This window comes from Patiria miniata, unplaced genomic scaffold (assembly GCF_015706575.1).
Source record: "Patiria miniata isolate m_02_andy unplaced genomic scaffold, ASM1570657v1 HiC_scaffold_15, whole genome shotgun sequence".
Classification (NCBI taxonomy): Eukaryota; Metazoa; Echinodermata; class Asteroidea; order Valvatida; family Asterinidae; genus Patiria; species Patiria miniata.
Window position 1 is genome coordinate 2369880 of NW_024037053.1, and position 20473 is coordinate 2390352.

At 43.0% G+C, this 20473-nt stretch overlaps 2 protein-coding genes across 5 annotated transcripts; one reads left to right on the forward strand and one right to left on the reverse strand.

Moving 5' to 3' along the window:
• Positions 1–1024: 1024 nt before the first annotated feature.
• Positions 1025–11601, reverse strand: LOC119722390 (gamma-butyrobetaine dioxygenase-like). Its single transcript, XM_038192469.1, has 9 exons — positions 11476–11601; positions 10083–10267; positions 9112–9581; positions 8271–8440; positions 7240–7337; positions 5097–5202; positions 3768–3970; positions 2711–2877; positions 1025–1353 (listed from the first exon to the last, which is right to left on the reverse strand). The coding sequence occupies exons 2-9, from the start codon at positions 10238–10240 to the stop codon at positions 1193–1195; spliced, it is 1533 nt and encodes a 510-aa protein (XP_038048397.1). The 5' UTR covers positions 10241–10267; positions 11476–11601; the 3' UTR covers positions 1025–1192.
• Positions 11602–11932: 331 nt separating this feature from the next.
• Positions 11933–20342, forward strand: LOC119722391 (gamma-butyrobetaine dioxygenase-like). 4 transcript variants are annotated; one of them, XM_038192471.1, is made up of 6 exons: positions 11933–12079; positions 13479–14323; positions 14814–14919; positions 16792–16994; positions 18465–18631; positions 19855–20342. In XM_038192471.1, the coding sequence occupies exons 2-6, from the start codon at positions 13527–13529 to the stop codon at positions 20010–20012; spliced, it is 1431 nt and encodes a 476-aa protein (XP_038048399.1). In that variant the 5' UTR covers positions 11933–12079; positions 13479–13526; the 3' UTR covers positions 20013–20342. The 4 variants fall into 4 exon arrangements, with proteins under 4 accessions (XP_038048399.1, XP_038048402.1, XP_038048400.1 ...); XM_038192474.1 differs by having other exon boundaries at positions 11938–12079; positions 13514–14323; XM_038192472.1 differs by lacking the exon at positions 11933–12079 and adding an exon at positions 12152–12242.
• The last annotated feature ends 131 nt before the right edge of the window (positions 20343–20473 follow it).

Here is a 20473-nt window from a genome sequence, read left to right on the forward strand (position 1 = left end):
TAGAAAGTTGCCAAAAATATCTAACCGAGTAATATTCATGTCAATAATAACCACATTTCATTCAAAAGTTGAAAACCTGAGATCATTACACAAATTTCAAATAAGCAGTGCTTTCGTTTGTGGTGAAGACTACAGAAGAAAAAGGTCTCCAATGTCATACAATGGTTTAGCACTGCGAACCAAGGGTTTCAATGCTAATTTGGTATTTGTTGGTTGAAGAACGCACAACGTAAAATTTAATCAAATCGCATCTTATTAATCTTAATGGCACTCTTGTATACTGCACATTCCATATTTTATTAACATATATTATTATTAACTATGTTAATATATAATTTCAACAGTTGATCAGCAATCGGGAGTGGCTAGCAATATGTAAAAAACATATTTTTTTTTCTTGGTACGAGATCCATTCTATTATTTACAAGACATGTCAAGTTCGCTAACATCATTTTCATAGTTTTCCCCCCATAAAACAAGCATTTTAGTCAGAAAGTAAGTGTGACCACAATTTGTGATGTTCCAAGCATTTATTCACAATGCGAATTGCCAAACTTAAACATTTCAATTTCAGTAAACTTTACTGTGAACCTTTCTTGATGTTAAGTTCGCTTTGCTTAAACATTCTGGAGTGTTTTTGTAAATGCCCAACAGGCATTGAATCCTGCAAATCATACCCAGTCATGGGGCACCTCACTCGTCACTTTTTGTCGGCATCATGGGCGTCGCGAGGGGGGGGGCAAGGGGGGGCACTTGCCCCCCCCCCCCCCCCCCTGGAGAAGCAACCAAAAAAAACCAAAAAAAGGAAGAAAAAAAAAGAAAAAGAGGCGCGAAGACAAAGTGGTGTAAATTTAATGAGTTGGGGTGGGGGGCAAAATGTCCCTGCCCCCCTCTAAAACTGATAAATCGAGAATGTGTTGAGAAATACAAGCACTTTTTGGCAAAAAAAATTTTTGCCCCCCTCTAGAAAAAATCCTGGCGACGCCCATGGTCGGCATGACAGTGAGCTGAATGGGAACTTCCAATGACATCGGATAACCGTTATTCGGTATGAAAAAAATTAGGGTAACCGGATTTTGAAATCTCCGATTTCTCCCACCACTCGCATGCACTGGCAAGCAAGAGGAGACTCTTTTCTTTGATGGGAAGCATGGTCAAGGAATTTGGGCTCAAAGTTAATGATATGCCCTCCTCACATGGCCTCCTTGAACTGGCGCTGCAGCAGGCGTAGTCGTGAGTCAATCTCATCCCATTCTAGGTAGCCAGTCTCAAGATGGCGGCTGCTACTGCTGGTCACCTCAAAGGCACCCCGGCCGTGGATCACGCGCCGGTTGTCGAAAGTCATGATGTCACCTGAAACGAAGACACAAGTACAATCCAGGGTGAGCAAAAAAAACGAAATCCAAATGTCGGGACCATTGTTTTATTGAAGTTCTGCATGTAGCACTTTCAAAATTTAGGATATGAAAGCCCAATTTATAAGCTTCCTTTTAGTACAAGAATCATTCAAATCACTTCTGTACTTTTCAAGTTACGGAATTTTAAACACAACCACCGTTTTAAGGTTCTGTCCACGGATCACAAAAAAGGTGTGCGTTCTTTCAGCAAAACGAAAACAATTCACACACATCCCTATGTGATTTCTTTTCGTTTTGCTGAAAGAACACTGAACTTTTTTGTGATCCGTGGACAGAACCTTAAAACGGTGGTTGTGTTTAAAATTCCGTAACTTGAAAAGTGCATCAGTGATTTGAATGATTCTCATACTAAAACAAAGCTTATGAATGGGGCTTTCATATCCTAGATTTTGAAAGTGCTACATGCAGAACTTCAATAAAACAATGGTCCCAACATTTGGGTTTCGTTTTTTTTTTTACTCTCCCTGTAGTCACACCATGGCCTGTTCATGTGTCATAAACACCGCAAAAACAAGAAAGTCCACACCCAATTGAGGGGTCACAATTTTGAATCTGATCGTCTGATGATAACGTCATTTATATAGACGTTTGGGGAATTTTGTTAGCTACATTTTGATACCCGATTTTCTACCAATTAAAGACTGTAAATCATCCAATATTGACGGTTTATGAAAAATGATGCGATAATACTCTGTGTTGTCTCTTGCTTTTTCCAATGATTTTGTTCAACAATTTTACTTCATGTTTTGTCAAACACCCTATAGCTATGATTATGGTATGTGCCTTGCTCGAGTAGTACTAAAATCTCCGCGATGTGACGCAGAACGCAGCAGTGCCATTGTAGTGTGAATCTAGGACATATGATATGCAAACTCATTAGTTCAGTGTGCATGCCTAAGTGAAGATAATAAGGAGAGTGACTGGTCACATGTGAGGTCTCAACCAATGAAAGGGTAAAGGGACCAGATTTCATAGGAGTCCAAATTTCAAGTGACACCGCAAAAACATGTTTAACCCATTAGCACCTGCACTTCATTGTATTACATTGTATTACACTGTATACATTGTATTACATTGTGTTTATTCACTGATAAATCAATAACACCATACAGTGCTCAGGTGGTTTCGGGCGCTACAGTGAGTAAAAAGTTAAAACGAGTTGGTGTTTTATCAACCGTTTAAAACCACCCACATGGCGGGCTCTCGACCAATATGAATGGGTAAACTGTCGAACTTATTTACAAATTTTTGTTCATGCAAAAACAAGGACCAACATTTTAAGCCTGATCTACCTTCTTTCAGTTTGTAAGAAAAGACATTGGTCGGGTGGTGGTACATGTTGCTGAACTTCTTGAGCGCCCGGTACAGAGACTGTGTTTTCTGGACTGGGAATCGCATCATTGGTATACGGCCGTGGTCGCTCAGGTAGACGTGTTCGGGATTGCCATCCCTGTCCAAGCTGCAAAACGAGGCAAACGTAAATAAAAAGAATTATTGAGTTGTAAGTCTTTGTCCCAGGGTGAATTTGGATTTTATTTCCCTCATACTGCTGGTTGATCCCTGCAACATCGAGTTTCCCCCTGGTTCTTTTCAGAACCCCACAAACTAAAAAAATGAGATTTGTCACATGGTGCTACAGTAAATCTTTACCTTAATATTTCTTCCAAATTTCTTCCTTTATACAGCTGCAATGTGGACTCCTTACCGAGATCTAATATTTTTAACTAATCACACTTCAAGCAAAATATCAATGTGCTTCTTTGATTCTCATTTTTGTAGTCAATACCTTGGCTCTTTGGCTTTAAACTTGTGGTTGGCAGTTCCACTAACAAAAGTTCTATTAAAACCCTAACAATCCCCATCCAGTCAAACTCCAACACCAGGGTTTGTTGGAATCTGTTGGAGTGAGGACTGCACTAGTAAACTGATTATGCTTTACATGGGGTAAGGCATACCACCATAATCAGAATCCAACAGTTTGGGTGTAGACTTTACCATATGGTGTTGGAATTTGTAGGAACGAGGAAGGTTCCTAGTAAATCACGCAAGGGGTTCTGTATCTGTATCTTTATAGTGGGTAGAGCATCCCAGGGGAATCATCACACCAACTTCCACAGAAGACAATGTGAAGCAGTTACAGTTTTAGACGTGGGAGGAAAAGCCCAGAAGATATTCTGGGGGAAAAAACACAGAATCAGGTAGGGACTAAACCCAATCCACATATTGGCCCAGGCGGGATTCAAACCCAGGTCACAGTGGTGGAAGGCGAGGAAAGTACTGCTTCGCCAACCTGAACCCGGGTTAGGGTTAGTGACAGGAGATCCTGACTCAATCAACCTGAACGGATACCTTATGGTAGGGTGCCTGGAGTGCTGGTGGAATCTCCCGTAGACATCCTCCCCAATGTCGTTGAACTCCAGCAAGGTGGTGGACAGCAACTCGAAGGCCTCGGGGTCCTGCGCCTTCAGGTCCAGGGCCACCTTGAAGCCGTCAGTGAACCAGTTCTCTCCGCCAGGCCCCTTGGCCTGCTCAATGCAGTGGATCATTTGGGCCTTAAAAAGGTGAAACAAAGTTGATTTATCGAATTAAAGGTAGGTAGGATGGTTTGATCTTTGTGCATATTAAAATTAAGCAAAACGCTTTTACTGAATTTTGATCTTGAGTAAATGGCCTGCACAAGGTTAAGGTTTACAGGTTTGTAAGTTTGCAGAAAATATTATTATCGTAACCGAAACGGAAAGCGGCACGTGTGTGCACAGCGCGTACATACTCGATGCGCATTTCTAGTCTAAACTATCGAGTCTGTGCCAAAATTCAAGTACAAAGAATCGAGTGTGGGCTGAGTCCAAATAATTTTCGAGTACTGATAGTCGAGTACGTGCGGAGTACTTGCATGTACTCGAGTTGTATTCGAGTATGAGTACTCCAACACTGAAGACCATTGATGTGTAAAAAAATATATCAGGGGAAGTGGAAGAAAACATGCGTTATCTGAGCCATGCTGTTACTTAGGTCAAAATTGGTTAAGTGACTATTGGTGTGTTAAAATACAGTGAAACACCGCTATAACGAACATCATGGGATCCACAGAAAGTGTTCATAATAACGATCGTTTGGTATACTAGCGATTTTGAACCACCAGTTCCCTCTTTTGACCAATAGTGAACTGGCATTTCTCACATCCCGCGGCTACACGAGGAGTCGTCACGAAACTTAAGCAATAGTTTTCCCTTTATTCCTTGGGGAAATGTAATAGCCATCTGTCGCTCTTCAAAATTCGAACACAATGTAACTATGGGTCGTTTGATGTTCGGGAATTAAAAGTGGCCCAAATAGTGTTTAATACATGTACAACCTGTAGATTTTTTGTTAATCTGTTGACTTTTTTCAACAACGATGTTCGGTACATTTTGTACATTAAAACCGGGAGCCAAGGATGATGTTCAGTATAGCGGATTGTTCGGTATAGCAGTGTTCGGTATAGCGTTCCACTGTATACCTATTTGCGACCTTTTAAACAGTAGGGGTTTAATCAACTAAATTAATCGAATATCAGACTTTCAACTGTAGACAAAGTCTGACGGTTTCAAATGCAACATCCGAGGTGAGTTCAAAACTTTGATTCATTTGATAATTCAATGTCTCTAGCTAGAAAGAAATGAAACAGTTATAGCTTACTCCCGGTGGTCTGTGCAGGAAGGCCAAGTCCGTGTGCATAGGGAAGGCCTTGCCAGTGAACGCAATATTGGTCGCGTTGTACTTCACCACCACATGGGAGGTTGTACTGAAAGAATAAAAATGTGTTTAAAAAAATACAGTATTTTTTTTTGGGGGGGGGTGTTTTAGGTGTACAGTTGATTATCTTTGTTTCGAGACTGTATTTGTATCTAGTCTAGACTGCATTCCACAGCGTACTAGAACCAAGTGCAATGTACGGGGAACTGAAGTGGTGCCATATCAAATACAGAACCCCCTTCATTACCACAAAATACACAATTGATACCATCTTCCATATCCTGCGCTGCTGTTCAGCCTAGTGAAGGAAACCATGACATTTACTGTGTGAAGCTATTAAACCTTGCTCTCGGTAGTTTTTGTTCAGTTATCAGTCTGATCTATGCTAATAATAGAACCTCTACTTGGAATACATGGGGTGATCGTTGTTTATCACAGAAGTACGTGCATGTGCATCCCCTTAAAAGGGAATGTACATCATTGGCTTTTGCTGTAATTTTCAGAAATGAACTATTTGGGGGGTCAGTATAATAGATCAAATATTGTTACACTGACATGTTTGAAGTTTTGTGTTCAAAAATGCTGGAAAAACCAAGAAAAACAAAAATATTCAAGTAGTCTGGTTCCCTGACTCCACTAAAGATGAAATGGATCAAACATACCGGAAAATTGTAAGGTAAGGGAACCAGTCTAGCTGGCCTGCACCCGTTCATGAGCATGGAACCAATAGCTAGCAAAACAAAATTTAGACTAAAAAAAAATTGTTAAATTTGGTGCAGTAATGGAAAAATAGTTAGGTTTTTCCAACGGTGGTCGGCCGACCAGCATTGGAAATGTAGACAAATATACCATTTTCTTGAAAATGGCTTCACACCAGGTGCCATAATTTTACAGGATGCTTAAGCATGTCATTTACCAACATCCTACAAAGGTATTTCGTTACAACTTGGTAGTTTTATTTTTCGATGTTTGCAAATGTTGTATTTTCCCTTTAAGTGGATGGCTGGTGATCAAGCCCTGTCGAAACGTTCAAGCGGTAAACAGAGATGTTCTCTTCAAAAAATATATTGGAAGTGTTTTTGACGGGTGTAGTATATAGTGGTGTTCCCTAATGTGGCGCACTTTCAAATTCGGCGTTTCCCTCGACTTTCCTCATGCAGTTTTGCTAAACCTCTTCGTAGAAAAACTTCATATGCATTCAGTTAAGTACTAGTACTATTACCTTAAAACCCTTACTCTCTGAGGGTAGTTTACTGCATGTCAGTTGGTTATGCCAATGCCCTCCAGCTGCAGTATATTGGCAGATAAACTATCTTGACAGTGAAGGCTCCAATTGGCAGGAGTTGGAGGCCCTGGAAGGTGCCTGATACTGACCAGCTGGGGGCACTCACTTTGTTATCAGAGGACTCTCATTGTTCTCTGTGGCATGTATTGGAGTGCCTGTCCAGTTACCCTTGAAATGACATGGCAGATATTGGAGGGCCATGCAAAAAACATAGGAGATTTTCTTGAGGCACATATTGGCATGCGTTGGAGGGTCAAGTAGGGTAAGGGTTAATAATGCTTGCTGTTTGTTGAACCTTCATAAACAGTTTTAGTGTCATGAAATTAAGTCTGAAATTCAAAAATGGTGGCGTCCGGATATTGGGCACAAATTTGGCCGAGTGTTCCCTATCGTGGCGCATTTGAACAAATCTTGAAAAATCCCACATTAACATTTCAGAATTTCTTTCAAGTTGAAAAATTTTGATAAATCATTATTATCTCCACTTACATGCTTAACTACAAGTATGTCAGCAAACTATTTTCAAATTTTTGAGCAAATTTAAAAGTGTTCATTATGCGCACTTTGAAAAAAATATCAAAAAAAATCTCACCAAAATAGAATTTCCCTGGAAATTTGAAGCGGGTAGTAAACTCAAGATTTATGAATGGAATGTTTAGAGCTCGATGAAATTTCACTTTCTGTGAAATTTGAGCTAACAATTTTGCTCAAGCGAATAATCAAAGCGTGCCACGCTGGGGGCCGTGCCATGTTAGGGTCCATCAACAATTTTACGTAGAGCAGTTTTTTTTAAGCATTTACCCATAGTACGTTGATCGAAGAAACAGTACACTATCTCCAAGCCGTTTGACCTGTCCTTCCATCATGCCAGCTCCTCTAACCAGGCATATCCCTGTCACCTGCAACCAAATTCACAAACATTTCATTCTAAGGCCCCAAAAAAAAATATTCAGTCTCTGGTCAGACCAAAGTTCCGGAATTGACGCGGCCACGCGGCTTCTTTTTTTTTTTTTTCAAGCTTGGATTGTACAGACAAGGTGGGTACTATTTTGCTTTTTTTGGTGTCCTCATGTACATTGGTGTCCTCCATAATTTGCCTTGGTGCTTTCAATCATTTGCCTTGGTGCAATTTCCCATTCCTTGGTGCTCTTTGGTAAAAAAAATTGAGGAGGTGCGGAAATAGAGGGCGCTGTTGGAGCTACCGCGGAACATTTTGGAAAAAAAAAAGATCGACTCGCATGATTAAAATCGGCGTGCGCGCTGACCAGAGACCGACTTATTTTTTTTTTCGGCCAAATCGCCAAGGGTTTTTTTGGGCTAAGAACCTTCATGTACCCCTACAAATCCACAAAAGAAGGTGCTCAAGCACACACTTTTCAGACCATGGGCTTCACCAGGAGTTTTTCTAGAGGGGGCAAAGCACTCACCAGAAGCGAACTGAGAAATCATCGGCCGTGGAAAAATCGATAGGGAGTGCTAGACACGACAGACTTCACTCTACCCTTTGTTAGGAACCATGATACGTATTGTATATGGCATTGTATATGGCATTTGGGCCCCTTTCCACCGGTTTCAAGTGTTTAACTTACATTTAAATGAGTACAACATTGACTTCGATCCTCCTTTTTTTTTCATTTTCTTTTTCCTAAATCCTGCAAAATAAACCATCTAATAAAAAAAACAAGGCCAAACATTCCTTGTTTGTTTGTCACTTTCAAAAGACATCGAGCCTGGTAAAGCAAGAGTGGGCTGGGCTCTTCCTTCCTCAATCCCACATAATCTTTCAAAAGTTTTGGATGGATTACAAGGGATTAAGGTGAATTTTGACCAACCTTCATTTCCATCAGCCACTCGTAGATGGCCTCGTCGCTGGACACCAGGTCCTGGAAGTTGAAGATGCGCAGCGTGCCGCTGTCCATCAGGGAAGTGTCCCAGTGATCCAGCTCGGTGTCAAAGGTCACATCGGGAGAGGAGTTCTCAAAGCGGTACTGGCGTAGCCAATCTGAGAACAGGATGTAAAGCACTTTCTGGGATAAAATGTAATATCACGCAATTTGCCAGAGTGCGTCCTAACCCGCCTACATCCTCCAAAATCCTCCTGGTGGTTTTGGAGGATTTGGGAGGATTGAAGCAAAAAAAGTGTCAGTTGATTTTGCAGGATGCATTGTGTCGAGTTCATAGGCTGTACTAATAAAATACTATAATTGAGCCCTGCATTATGCTCGATATCATCCGCACTGCTTCTGAATGTCATCGGCACTGCCTCAACACATCAACAGTGATTGTTTGAGGATTTTGAAGGGTTGAGGCAATACGGGCACCCCGTCACTACACAAATTCAAGAAATAACGGATGATTTTTCAAGGAGTGAGGCTGAATCCAATTTTTACATGGTGGCAATTGGAGGAATTTGCATGATTGAGGATGTTTCCTATTGCCAATAGGGCCTAGGGGGTTTCGACTGACTGATTCTTCTTACACCTGTAGCTTCTTTTGAGAGATGGTAATGTGGGAGTGGGGTGGAGTGGCCTGGGATATGGGATGGCATTACTAGGGGGCTGGTGGGGGAGGGGGCTACCGCTATTGGCTTTACAACCCCTTGCTCCACCCTCCTCCATTAACAAAAATCCATTGACAAACCAAAACTGCCACGGAAATAGACTGTTTTCAGACCTGAAGGGTACTCCCCGGAGTGGCCATCGGGCCAGGTGAGACGCACTGTCTTCCCCTCCTCAGAAGGCACAGCGCAGATGGGTATCATCTCCACGTCCAGGCTGGTGAAGCTGAAGGTGCGGGAGTTGAGCGAGGCCTGGTAGCACTGCTTGCACTGGCAGTTGTCGCGCAGCCAGACGTACGGGAACAGCTGTGACTGGCCGTCGGTCCAGGTCACCTTCAGGCACTGGTCATCCAGAACGTGGGAGGTGGAGACGATGGCCGTTCCCCTGTCCACGTTGAGGCGGTTCAGCTCGGCGATGTAGCGGTAGAGGTGCGATCGCTTCATCACTGTGGACGCCGCCTCGGCGTCCGACGTTGGGGCACTGGCCGTTTGTTGCCCGACGGCAACCGTTTGAATGCTCTCTCTCTTGGCATCGATGCCACTTGTGTGACAACTTCTTGTTAGAACACCTGCTGATGTTGGATAACTAAAAAACAAACCACATTAAAAATGCACTTGTTACTGGAACGCGAAACTCACCCACAATGAATTATGCAGTTCTTAATCCTTCCTATAAAATTCAACAAATGCGGGTTGTTTTCTGTATTAATCATTCCTAATGGCCATCTAGCTCCAAAAAGTCCATTTCTGAATTATATCCACCTTAATGTCAAACCCAGCCACTATGGGGACTTAGCCATTAACTTTAGACCCAGTGGAAGATAGTATATTTTTTTGTAGAGGGGTGGGGATTCAGAAAGGTCCTAGGTCCTCAGATCGCACCACAGAGCTTCTAGAATCCAAAAAAATTTTGAGGCCCTTAAGCGGGCCCCTGACCCCAGGCTGTTTGGGCTTCGCACTCGCATGAGTGGTAATCAAGGTATGTCCCCGCCACTTTTCAAGAGCGATTGACGCCCTTGGTGAAAGGCTTAACTTGCGAGAACTTGTGATGGACTTGACTGCAGCACTAGTACTGTCTTTGCCATACCGTGGTGCCCAGCTTGAGCCTTGCCCAAGCATGGGCAAGGCCTGCTTCTTGGTGAGGGATGAGGGGAGCCCCTCTGCCAGGACCCTTCCACTGACACTAAGGCTCCTGGTGGTGAGTTTGAGCACAGAGCTAGCACAGCGAGCAACAGACAAGGCCATCGTTTACAGCACTCGGAGCTTTGAGATCTGTGAAATGAAGAGAGAGTCTTGGATGTTGACTAATTATCTCAACTGGATCCTTGTTTACCAATACGCATAATTTACTAACAGATCAGAAGACCGTCATTTAGTCCAAGGGTGCAACCTAGCTGAAGCACCCTGTTGTCAAGAAATCTGCCGAACCATGCAGAACAGATGTATAAAACAAAGATACAAAAACTCATTTTAATAAGGCCAAATGAAAAAAAGTATGTTTAGCATCCCCGCCCTCTTCCTTTTTGGAGGCCGCCTCCTTTTTATTTTTAAAAACAAATGAAAAAAAATGTAAATTTTAAACAGAGATCTGGGGGGGGGGGGGGGAGTGTGATGGGGAGAAGTTCCCGTCAAATTGAGTCCACAAACACAAGGGCGAAAAAGAGCATCCCGACATAAAAATGATAAATGATTAGTCCCACTAACTGGGGCACTAGAACTTCTTTTTTGACATTTAATAGCCTGTTGTAGACTAATAAATGATATAATACTGGGCTGAGGTTACTCCAACTAACCCAACAGTGCGTTCCCCGTCTAAACAAATCCTATAGATCCATGCCTGGATAATAAAACAATAAAACAATCAGGGGAAATGTTCCTGGTTAAATACACAGCTCCCTTTAAATTTACAGCTAGCTTTACACAAATGAAAAAAGCTGCAAAATTAGCAACCCACCAGGTTCTGCAAAACATTTGATGGGACGGAACATATCATACTCTGGCATGGATCCGGAGCCATATTCCAAAAGAAAACACAGCATATTGACCAAGGCTATAATAATATGCCACAACCATGACAAGGCACAGCATTGTCAGTGATTTTTTTACAACAACACAACTTCCAAAAAGTACATGTGCATAGCATGAACTGGGGAAAGATTCCCATATATCTGGCCAGATCTGTTCCTTGCTCTATGATCTGGCCAATACTAGTGGCCATCACTAATTTTTTCCTTCAGTGACCTATCAGCCATCAGAAAGTGTTAATAATATGTCCTAAAAAGTCAAATTTAGCAGGGAAATATTGAAGTATTTACTGAGAAAACACTTAAAAAATTTCAGACCAGTCTCATCGTACGGTACCTGCATACAGTTTGTGCACAGGGTGACAAAAAACTGATGGCCAGATATGGGAATCTTTCCACACACAAAAAACCGAACTGTCCAACAAGTTCAACAAGATCTATGTTCTTTATACTCACTTTCCTGGATACAATTACAAAGCAGTCCGATTAGGGGTGCAATGCTCATCCCTACACCAAGCAAGTGATCAGTCTCGAGTTATGCACCAGGCCAGGGTCACGTCCCTGAGTCTGCACCGATCGTACGATTTTCAGGTCAGCCGATCTAGTATCTGTTGACAGCCGGCCTGATGTAAACAACTATTCATAGACTGGCATTCAGTCCTCACACTATTTTCACAAATAAAATTCGTGTTTCGCTGGCAATCCTTGTTTAATGAAGGAGGATTTTTATTCCTTATTGGTTCGAAAAAGAGCCTTTTTTAATCGTCTGCGGTGGAACATTTACTAATGTTACTAAGAATTCTTTACTTTCAAGACCTCGACCTCGACCCCCCCCCCGAAAAAAAATTCACCCCGCGCCGCACCGTTGACCGTGTACTCGGACGTGGACCCGCGGCATGCGGCTCCAGTCCGAGCCGGCCCAGCCCGCCCAGTATCCCGCCCTCACTGCACTGCTCGTCGTCGATGGAAGGTATATCGCTTGGACTTTTGACCATGTTGACATCACAGTACAGGCTGGAACCGGATCATTCTGTGTGTCGACTGTGAATTTGTCATGTTTGTAAGTATTGCAAAAAGCCAACTGTGCAGAATTTTTATAGATTTGTCTGAGCTTTGGCTCCACCATATCTCTGACCATGGTCATGATGGTCTGAATGATTTCCTGTAGCTCTAGAATCAGCGCAGGTATGCTTGCAACGCGCGTTGTCAAACACAAATTAAAGGTGAGTGCGTAGAAATAGGACCGCGTAGTTTTACCCTTTAGTGGGTTTGACGCGTGACGAAGTTCCATTTGTCAGACCTGTTAACGTGCCTTTTCACACACTTTTAACCCCCCCCCCCCCAAACAAAAATGACCTTGTAGTTGTACGCCTCGGATGAGTGCATATGTTGTGCCCATTCTTGAAAATCACGCATTCTCGAGAATGGGCGCGCATTCTTAAGAATGAGCGCCCATTCTTAAGAACGAGCACGCGTTCTTAAGAATGAGCGCTCATTCTTAAGATTGGGTGGGAATATCACAAGCACAATTTATGAATTTTGCCCAATCTTAACAAACATTGCACGACATAATTATGTTAAATGAATTGTATAGCGGTTAAAAGGGAAACAATTCATATAAAGAGGAAAGAAAATGTTCTATGCTTCTATACTCGTATAACTACGATAATTTGAATCAAATTAAACCTGTTATTATTGCTTTTTTCTGCCCACTATGGGAAGTTTTGTAATAACGGAGGACTGGGAACTAGTCTGGTAAGTGCTTTGTTTAGGCTAGACAAGTTACAAGTCCCTGCATGTATAATATGCGTGCCACGAAAAAAAAACGATGTCCAGAAGCTGCCAAAATTGCTCTTTTGACTAGATAGAATCCAGCTCTGCGACGTTATGGTGGGGTGTGAACAATAAATTGGTGGCAATTTAAATGGGAAATAGCATTAGCACTATGGGATGTCGCAGTATTCATTCTCATTCTTCACATTCTTCATTCTTACGTCCGTCCCCCCCCCCCCCCCCCCCCCGCTTTTATTATCCCAAAAATCAGAATTCTTTGCACTAGTATTATTATGTCTCTATTTTTTCCCGGTCCCCCCCCCCCTCCCATATCAATACGCCTTTACTTATCATATCCACTCTACTTTTCAGCGCCTTGCGTTGCAACAGTATAATTATTGAGAATCAGTGAACGAGGATTCAGCTAGACTTGCCAAGCGCAGCCGGTGCTCGGCATCGACAAGACCGTTATCTTGTCGCGCATTCTCAAGAATGTGCGCTCAATCTGGAAGAGTTATTTTTTGCCAAGATTGAGCAAGGATCCAGTTGCACATTCTCAAGAATGTGCCTGCCCATTCTCGAGAATGCGTGATTTTCAAGAATGGGCACAACACATACATTGAAACATGTTACCTTAACTTAAGGTGTGATGCACATTTTAGTAGCCTACATTTTTATTTTTGCAGGCCATTTGGATATTGTACTTCTGTCTTCGTTACAGTTAGATCACCAAAATGACTGGGAGACTTGTTGGTATCCATTTGGCAAGGTTTGCAAGCTCATCGCCGAGGATAGGCGGGCTTTTCCGCGGGGTAAGCACAGCAGGAAGTAATTCCATCTTCTCCAAACAACTGAAAAGTAGCCCGTCAGAGGTGCCGTCAAGTCGGTACATGAACCTCCCCTTGATATCTTTGACGAAAAGCTACTCATCGGCACAGACGACAAATGCGGTCTTTGCTCCGCCTTCATCATTGGGAGTGCAGACGGAAGGTGCATCGAAGGGTCACTGCGATGCTGTGAGTGACGTACGGCTGGACGACGGAGGCAAGCAACTCATCATGTCTTGGGAAGGTGGACAGAGCCAGACTTTCCCGTATGTCTGGCTCCGGGATAACTGCCGCTGCTCCAAGTGCTTCCATCCTGTAGCCCTGGCTCGCTTGACCATGGCCCACGATCTCGACGTCGATGTCACCGTCGCATCGGCTGACAAATCTCCCGAAGGCGATGACGTGATCATCCACTGGGACGACGGTCACGAGAGCCAGTTTCCCTCGGACTGGCTGGCGGCCTACCGCTTCGTCGACTCGCAGCGAGACCAAATCCTCAATCCGAAGTATAAGCTCTGGGGTGCGGATATCGACCTCCAGAGCTTCGAGTTTGGCGAGCTGCTTGAGGACGATCGAGCTCTGCATGACTGGCTGGCTGAGCTGGTGATTCGAGGCATTGCCGTGGTGAAGAACACCCCGTCCGAGGTCGGCCAGCTTCACAGGCTGGGAGGACGAGTGGCCTTCCTGCGGTCTTGCAACTACGGGTAAAATATTAAAGATAATGCAATATGGATTCCTTCGGACTTTAAGGTCACACACTATAGTGGTCTGCTCACGAGAGACAATATGGACACGACGGGTAGATTGCGTACATTATATACCGTCTTCGCTCGGTGCGAGCGCACCGTCAGTGACCGCTATCACTAACAGGGGGTACCTTTCCGGAAAGTCCAAAAGATATAGGTGTACATGCATACTACCTATATAGTTTATATTTATATTTTATTAACATCAATGACCTCAAACAGTAGGTAAACGGGACATAATATTTGATATTGAAATTGCATTCGGCATAGAACCTGCATGCTCGTCCAATCAATATGTGCCACAAAGTCTTTGCAGGACATTGGTAAAGATTGATACAATGTATACAACATAAACACATGACAGAAACATGGGCCACACCTGAAAATAATCAACAACACCAGTATTGTGTTGAATTAAAATGTTGTGTTTTTGTCTGTACCCTTTCAGACCAACTTTCCAAGTGAAGAGCAAGGTCGATCCGAGTAACGCAGCTTACACAAGCGGTCCTTTGGCCTTGCACACCGACCTCGCGTATTACATTCGACAGCCAGGGGTGAGAACCTTGAAGCATTCAATATTCAGATCTTCATGAAAATACGTAATTTCTTCATCGAGATGCAGTTCAGACCAACCGCGGATCCAGGGGGAAGGCGTGACGGGGGCCATCCCCCCAAAAATAAAAAACAAAACAAAAATGAACCGAAATTTTTTTAATGTTGCAAAAAAGGCAGCCACTGCGTACACCACCGTCTATTACTTTAAAAGATGGTAAGAAATTGCCTCAGATCACACAACTAGTATCCAACAATTTCTGGGACCCTTAAGCGGGCCCTGAACCCCATGCTGTAAAGTTTTGAATCAGCTTTTTTGGGAAACAAAATTTTGTTGGCCCCCTGGTCAAAAAAAGGTTGTGTTCTGGATCTGCTGTTGGTTCAGACGTGACAGAATATTTCACGTCACTCGAAACTATAATTGTGATTGTGTCACAATGCAAGACATGTTGCTTTCAACAAGCAAGAAGTATTTTAGACACAGGGCATGTCCAAGAATTTGCGCAGGCTATGTCCCATACGTAACAGAATGTTAACCCTCTGAGGTATTTATGAATGTCAGGGGTTTTTTATTCTGCTGTTGGGCATCTGCAAGGAGAATACCCATTTTTATGTTATTGGTCTCTGCGGTGCAGTTAAAGAAAACATGGCGTAAGGCCAAAAAAAAAAGTCTCCAGTTTCTGGTATGTGCGCGCGTCGCCGTAGCCATGCGCGTCGGCAAAATGAAAAAGTTTTTTTTTCAATACAAGATGATGTTTCAAAACCGCCAAACTCACTGGTTTGACTGGAATTCTGCTGCTGCACAATTTTAACGTGTTTTTAGAAGGGGTTATGATCGAGAATAAGAATTATGTGGCCTCTCTGGACTCCCATATATTTGCACTAAGTTTAGTCGGGCACCATTTGCAGTCATCAGCCGACATTTGAAGCCAAAAAAAAAAAAAAAAACAGGTAAAAAAAAAAAAAAAAGCCGCGTCGCCGCACCACTTTTGGGGCAAGCTCCATACCAGAAACCGGAGACTTTTTTTTTGGCCTTAGGTATAGGTACAACAATTGGACCTTTTCTTGGACTTACCCTGCACCCACAGCAATTGAATCACCACATTGGTGTAAATCACAGTCATAAGCCCATATCTTTCAAATCCATCAAAATGGGAGGATTCTATCGAAATTTGCATAGGGCCTGGTACCTCTTAGAAGTTCAGGTATAGAGTATGAACCATTGGTTTCCTCCATGTGATTAACTTTGTAAAACTCGGGAAGGTTCCTGACACGAAAATTGCCGAGGGAATTAGGAACAAGACATTGCCATTATAAGATGGAATTTTGCGTCGGGGTGATGTAAATCAAATTAGGTTTTTGCCCTTCACCGACGTTTTTTAAACACTGTATACTCAGTGTGTTACCTCCCGAGTGAAAGTTGGAAAAAATCACTCGGGTGGGACTCGAACCCACGTCCTCCTGCTTTCTAGTGCAGATGTCTTCTAGTGCAGATGTCTTTTTCTTGAAAAAAAAAAATTCCATCTTATAATAGTTTATGCGGTACCCGCTGCTATGTACATCAGATTCGAACCGGCCAACCGATCCCGTTAGCTCGGTGGTCGAGTGGTAAGACATCTGCACTAGAAAGCAGGAGGTCGTGGGTTCGAGTCCCACCCGATTGATTTTTTCCAACTTTCACTCGGGAGGTACCACACTGAGTATACAGTGTTTAAAAAAAGACATTGCCAACTAGTTTCTGATTATTTATCACAGAGAGAAGGTGTTCACATTGAACAAAGCGAACTTTGATTCCCAGACGAAAACATGAGGGTGACCACCTCCCATTTCAAAGATTTTTTTGGATGAAATATTGGTGTTTCTTTATACATTAGATCCAAATGTTGCACTGCATAGAACAGGCTGAGTGCACTGGCGGCGAGAATCTCTTCTCCGATGGTTTCAAAGTCGCCTTGGATCTGAAGGAGGTCGACCCAGAAGCGTTTCGGCTCCTGACGACCGTCCAGTTCGAGTTTTTCGACGTGGGCACGGATCACTATGGCAAATTCCACCAGTACTCCAGACACCCGACCATTGAGTAAGGGTTACAGCCGACATAAACCATTTGCGAGTAACTTATTCCCTTTGGGATTTACATTTGAAAAACATCTGGTACACTGACTTGCTCAGAATGCTTGCCACATTTTAACTTTGAATTCTCCAGACCAAAGACAATGTTGCTAATCACATGATTCGGGGCAAGCTCTTGCATAGTTACGTAAGAGATGTTCAGCATTGTTCACAATGGGTGAGACACCAGACCATGCCGGAGCTGGGGTTGCTAGCATAAGGCTTGCCCCGAATCACGTGATATTGTAACAGTCTCTTTGGTCGGGAGAATGCAAACTTAAAACATGCAAAGCATTGGATAAAATCAGCTTGCCAGATTTTGTTCAAATTTAACTCGCAAATGGCTTATTGCATCCTGTTGTCCGAATAGAGTCGCTGTTTTGTCCAAATAAAGTCGCAAGATCTACTGCACCAGCTTTTATCCATCCAAAATCCCACACTGGAATAACCTGCCTCCTGACGTAATCAATGCTAAAAGTTTGGATAAATTCAAAATGCCCTCACTGATCCTTCGTGCATCATCAACGTCCTCTATCTCTTAGCCCCACTAGCCCCGCGCCATGCCAACTCTAGCGGGATGCGGCTGTAGTAGTTTTGCTGGAGGTAATCTATACAGACACAGAGACAGTCTTGGACCCAGACCAAGGGCGGATCCAAGGGGGGGGGGCCAAAGGGGGCCATGGCCCCCCCCAAAAACGAAACCAATTTTTTAATTTTTTTTATGTGACATCACAATAAAGGCAGGCAATGAGTACACGACCATCTTTTTCTTAAAAAAACATTGGTTAAAGTGGTCAGAAATTACCTCAGATCGCACCACAGAGCATCTAGAACCCAAAATAAATTTCGGGGCCCTTAAAGCGGGCCCCGAACCCCACGCCGTAATTTTTTGGACCCACTTTTTGGGGGGACCAAAAATTTTTTTGGCCCCCCAAAAAATTGTGTTCTGGATCCGCCCTTGACCCAGACTACCATGGCATTGGCGACCTTCTTTACAAATGCATTTGTGTACAGTGTAACGTCGCTATAATGAACATCGCGGGATCCACAGAAAATGTTCATAATAGTGATCGTTCGGTATAGTGATTTTAAGCTGCCGGTGCTCTGTTACTCACTCTTCAATAAATGGCGCCCTTCATAACTTCACCCTGCATGCCCTGGTAGTTACTGAAAGACGACTTCGAACACGCGCTGACTATTAAATTATGTAATTACACAGTTTTTAGCTTACTACCTATATCGATGGGTGGCTTTCTCCTTCTATGCTTTGGGGAAATAATAGCCACTTGTCGCTCATCTGTTGACGGTTTTCAACAACAATGTTCAGTTGGTTTTGTACACAAAAATCAGGAGCCAAGGACGATGTTCGGTATAGCCGAATGTTCGGTATAGCGGTGTTCGGTGTAGTGACCTTCCACTGTATTATATTTCCTCCTAGATTGGATGAACTTAAAGAAATCGCTTCTATCACTATCAGCGACCACAGCCGAGATCCCATGCTCCGAGTTCCGCCGGACCAGGTGCAGCCGGTATACCGCGCCCTCAGCAAGTACTGCAAAATGCTCGTCGAACCACAAAATCTTCTCAAATACAAAATGGAAAAAGGTATATGTTTGTTGCTGTCTAATGATACAGTAATTGGAAATGCAGGAAAAGGTATGCAGAAAACCTGCGACCTGCCCCGATGTATCAGAAAATGCCCCCGTTTAGATCCTGCAAGTCCAGTATACACAAAAATACAACACATATCAGTCAGATTGACTAGAAACCAGGTAAATTTGACTAGTCATTCAGGGTCAGCTGGGTGCAACTGAAAATCAGTTAATCTGACTAAATTTTTCCAGTCAGTATTATTGACTATAGGAAATATAGTTATGCAAATAACTCAAATTGCAGTCAAATCCAACTATACTCTTTCTTGTCATAATATAAAACTTTTGCATCCAACTATACTCTCACGGTTGACTGAGCAGTGACCAATTTTACGAAAGGGTCTATTTAGAGAATTGCGCCACTTTTCAATTGTGGTTTTTGTGGTGCCATTTGTCACAGAGTGAAAGGTTATTGTTGCCAATCAAGGCAGGTGGGGAAAAAAAGAGATTTCACCCACCATGAAAAGTGGCGCAATTCTCTAAATAGACCCTTTCATAAAATCAGTCACTGCTCAGTCAACCATGAATGTAATGACATGATCAGGGTGTCATTTTAAAGAGGAGATTCAACCCTAACAGAGGATATCTCCCTTTGATTTACATGTGCCCTACTTCTGTTCCAGTTAGCAATAATATCTCGGTTTCGGTGTTTTTTTTATATCCACCCTGTATAGCGCTAACTTCGTGTACAAAGTAATGCCTGCTGGGCACATCCATGTTTGTGCACAAACCTATGGAGACCTAGAAATTTTGTACGGCTATTTGCATATCTGCGTTTGTATTCCATACCGGTGCGTTATCGAAGCCAATACGCCCAAAACCGAAATGCACGATCAGCAAATGAGCATGTTATTTTGCTCTACGCAAACAGCGCAAAGCATGCGCGTATTCGTTGCAGATGCTTTTTGCCGTCATGTTTTTTTGAACTGTCAATGACGCGCTTAAGTTGTTTGCGTGTGTTCTACTTGCACGTTGCATGTAGAGTACACTTTCAAAATTCAGTCCATCTAATTTCATTATGTTCTACAAACACGCACATGAGATCAAAATGTCTGCGCCCAGGATGGCTTCAAAGCATCTCCGCGCGCAGAATGGCGAGTTAGCGCTCTAGTAATTTAATATAGCTCTATGGTGCAAACACAAATTTTTTAATATTTCCTTTTTCGTATTTTGCAGGAGACATTACGACGTTCAACAACCGTCGAGCTTTACACGGCCGCAGCGCTTTCCAGGTGACGAAGGCTAGCGGGCGCCATCTTGAAGGCAGCTACCTCGAGTGGGATGAAGTCAACTCACGCCTGCGTGTCCTGGCTGCAGAGCTCCAATCGAAATAGTGAAAAGATGTTGGCGACAGAACTTCTCAAAACCCAGGATGGGAGTCGTCCCAGAGCCATCTCAGTTCCGTCTGATTATAGACATGTGAGAGACTAATTTGAAATAATTATTGAGGTTTTTTTTACCAATCGATCGAATCATCGTACCATTCTCTGAACTCTGCAGCAGGCCTATGTGGCGCGTGCATGTGTAACCTGGAAAAATGACACACTTGGGGAACTCGCGAAAACTACTACAACTAAACTAAACTTGGGATCTTTGAAGGGAAAAGTCGCGAGGAGACTGAATTAATAGGGACAAGGGACACAAATTCTAGATTTCGAACAAAACAAAAAAATACAAAAAGAATTTATTTACAAGAACTTTCAAAATGACCAGATAATTATAAAACCAAGACCACGAAAATCAAGTAAGAGCAAAGACTAAAAACCAAAACTTAAACCTAAAAAAACCAAAGACT

Bases quoted from the DNA above. Each gene is read 5' to 3' on its own strand.
- LOC119722391 (XM_038192471.1), top strand. From the start codon at position 13,527: ATGACTGGGAGACTTGTTGGTATCCATTTGGCAAGGTTTGCAAGCTCA. The intron at 14,920-16,791 runs GTGAGAACCTTG...TTTATACATTAG, and splicing joins ATTACATTCGACAGCCAGGG to ATCCAAATGTTGCACTGCAT. The intron at 18,632-19,854 runs GTATATGTTTGT...CGTATTTTGCAG, and splicing joins CAAATACAAAATGGAAAAAG to GAGACATTACGACGTTCAAC.
- LOC119722390 (XM_038192469.1), bottom strand. From the start codon at position 10,240: ATGGCCTTGTCTGTTGCTCGCTGTGCTAGCTCTGTGCTCAAACTCACC. The intron at 7,338-8,270 runs GTTGGTCAAAAT...ATTTGGTTGCAG, and splicing joins AGTGGCTGATGGAAATGAAG to GTGACAGGGATATGCCTGGT. The intron at 2,878-3,767 runs GTATCCGTTCAG...CTCGTTTTGCAG, and splicing joins TCCAGGCACCCTACCATAAG to CTTGGACAGGGATGGCAATC.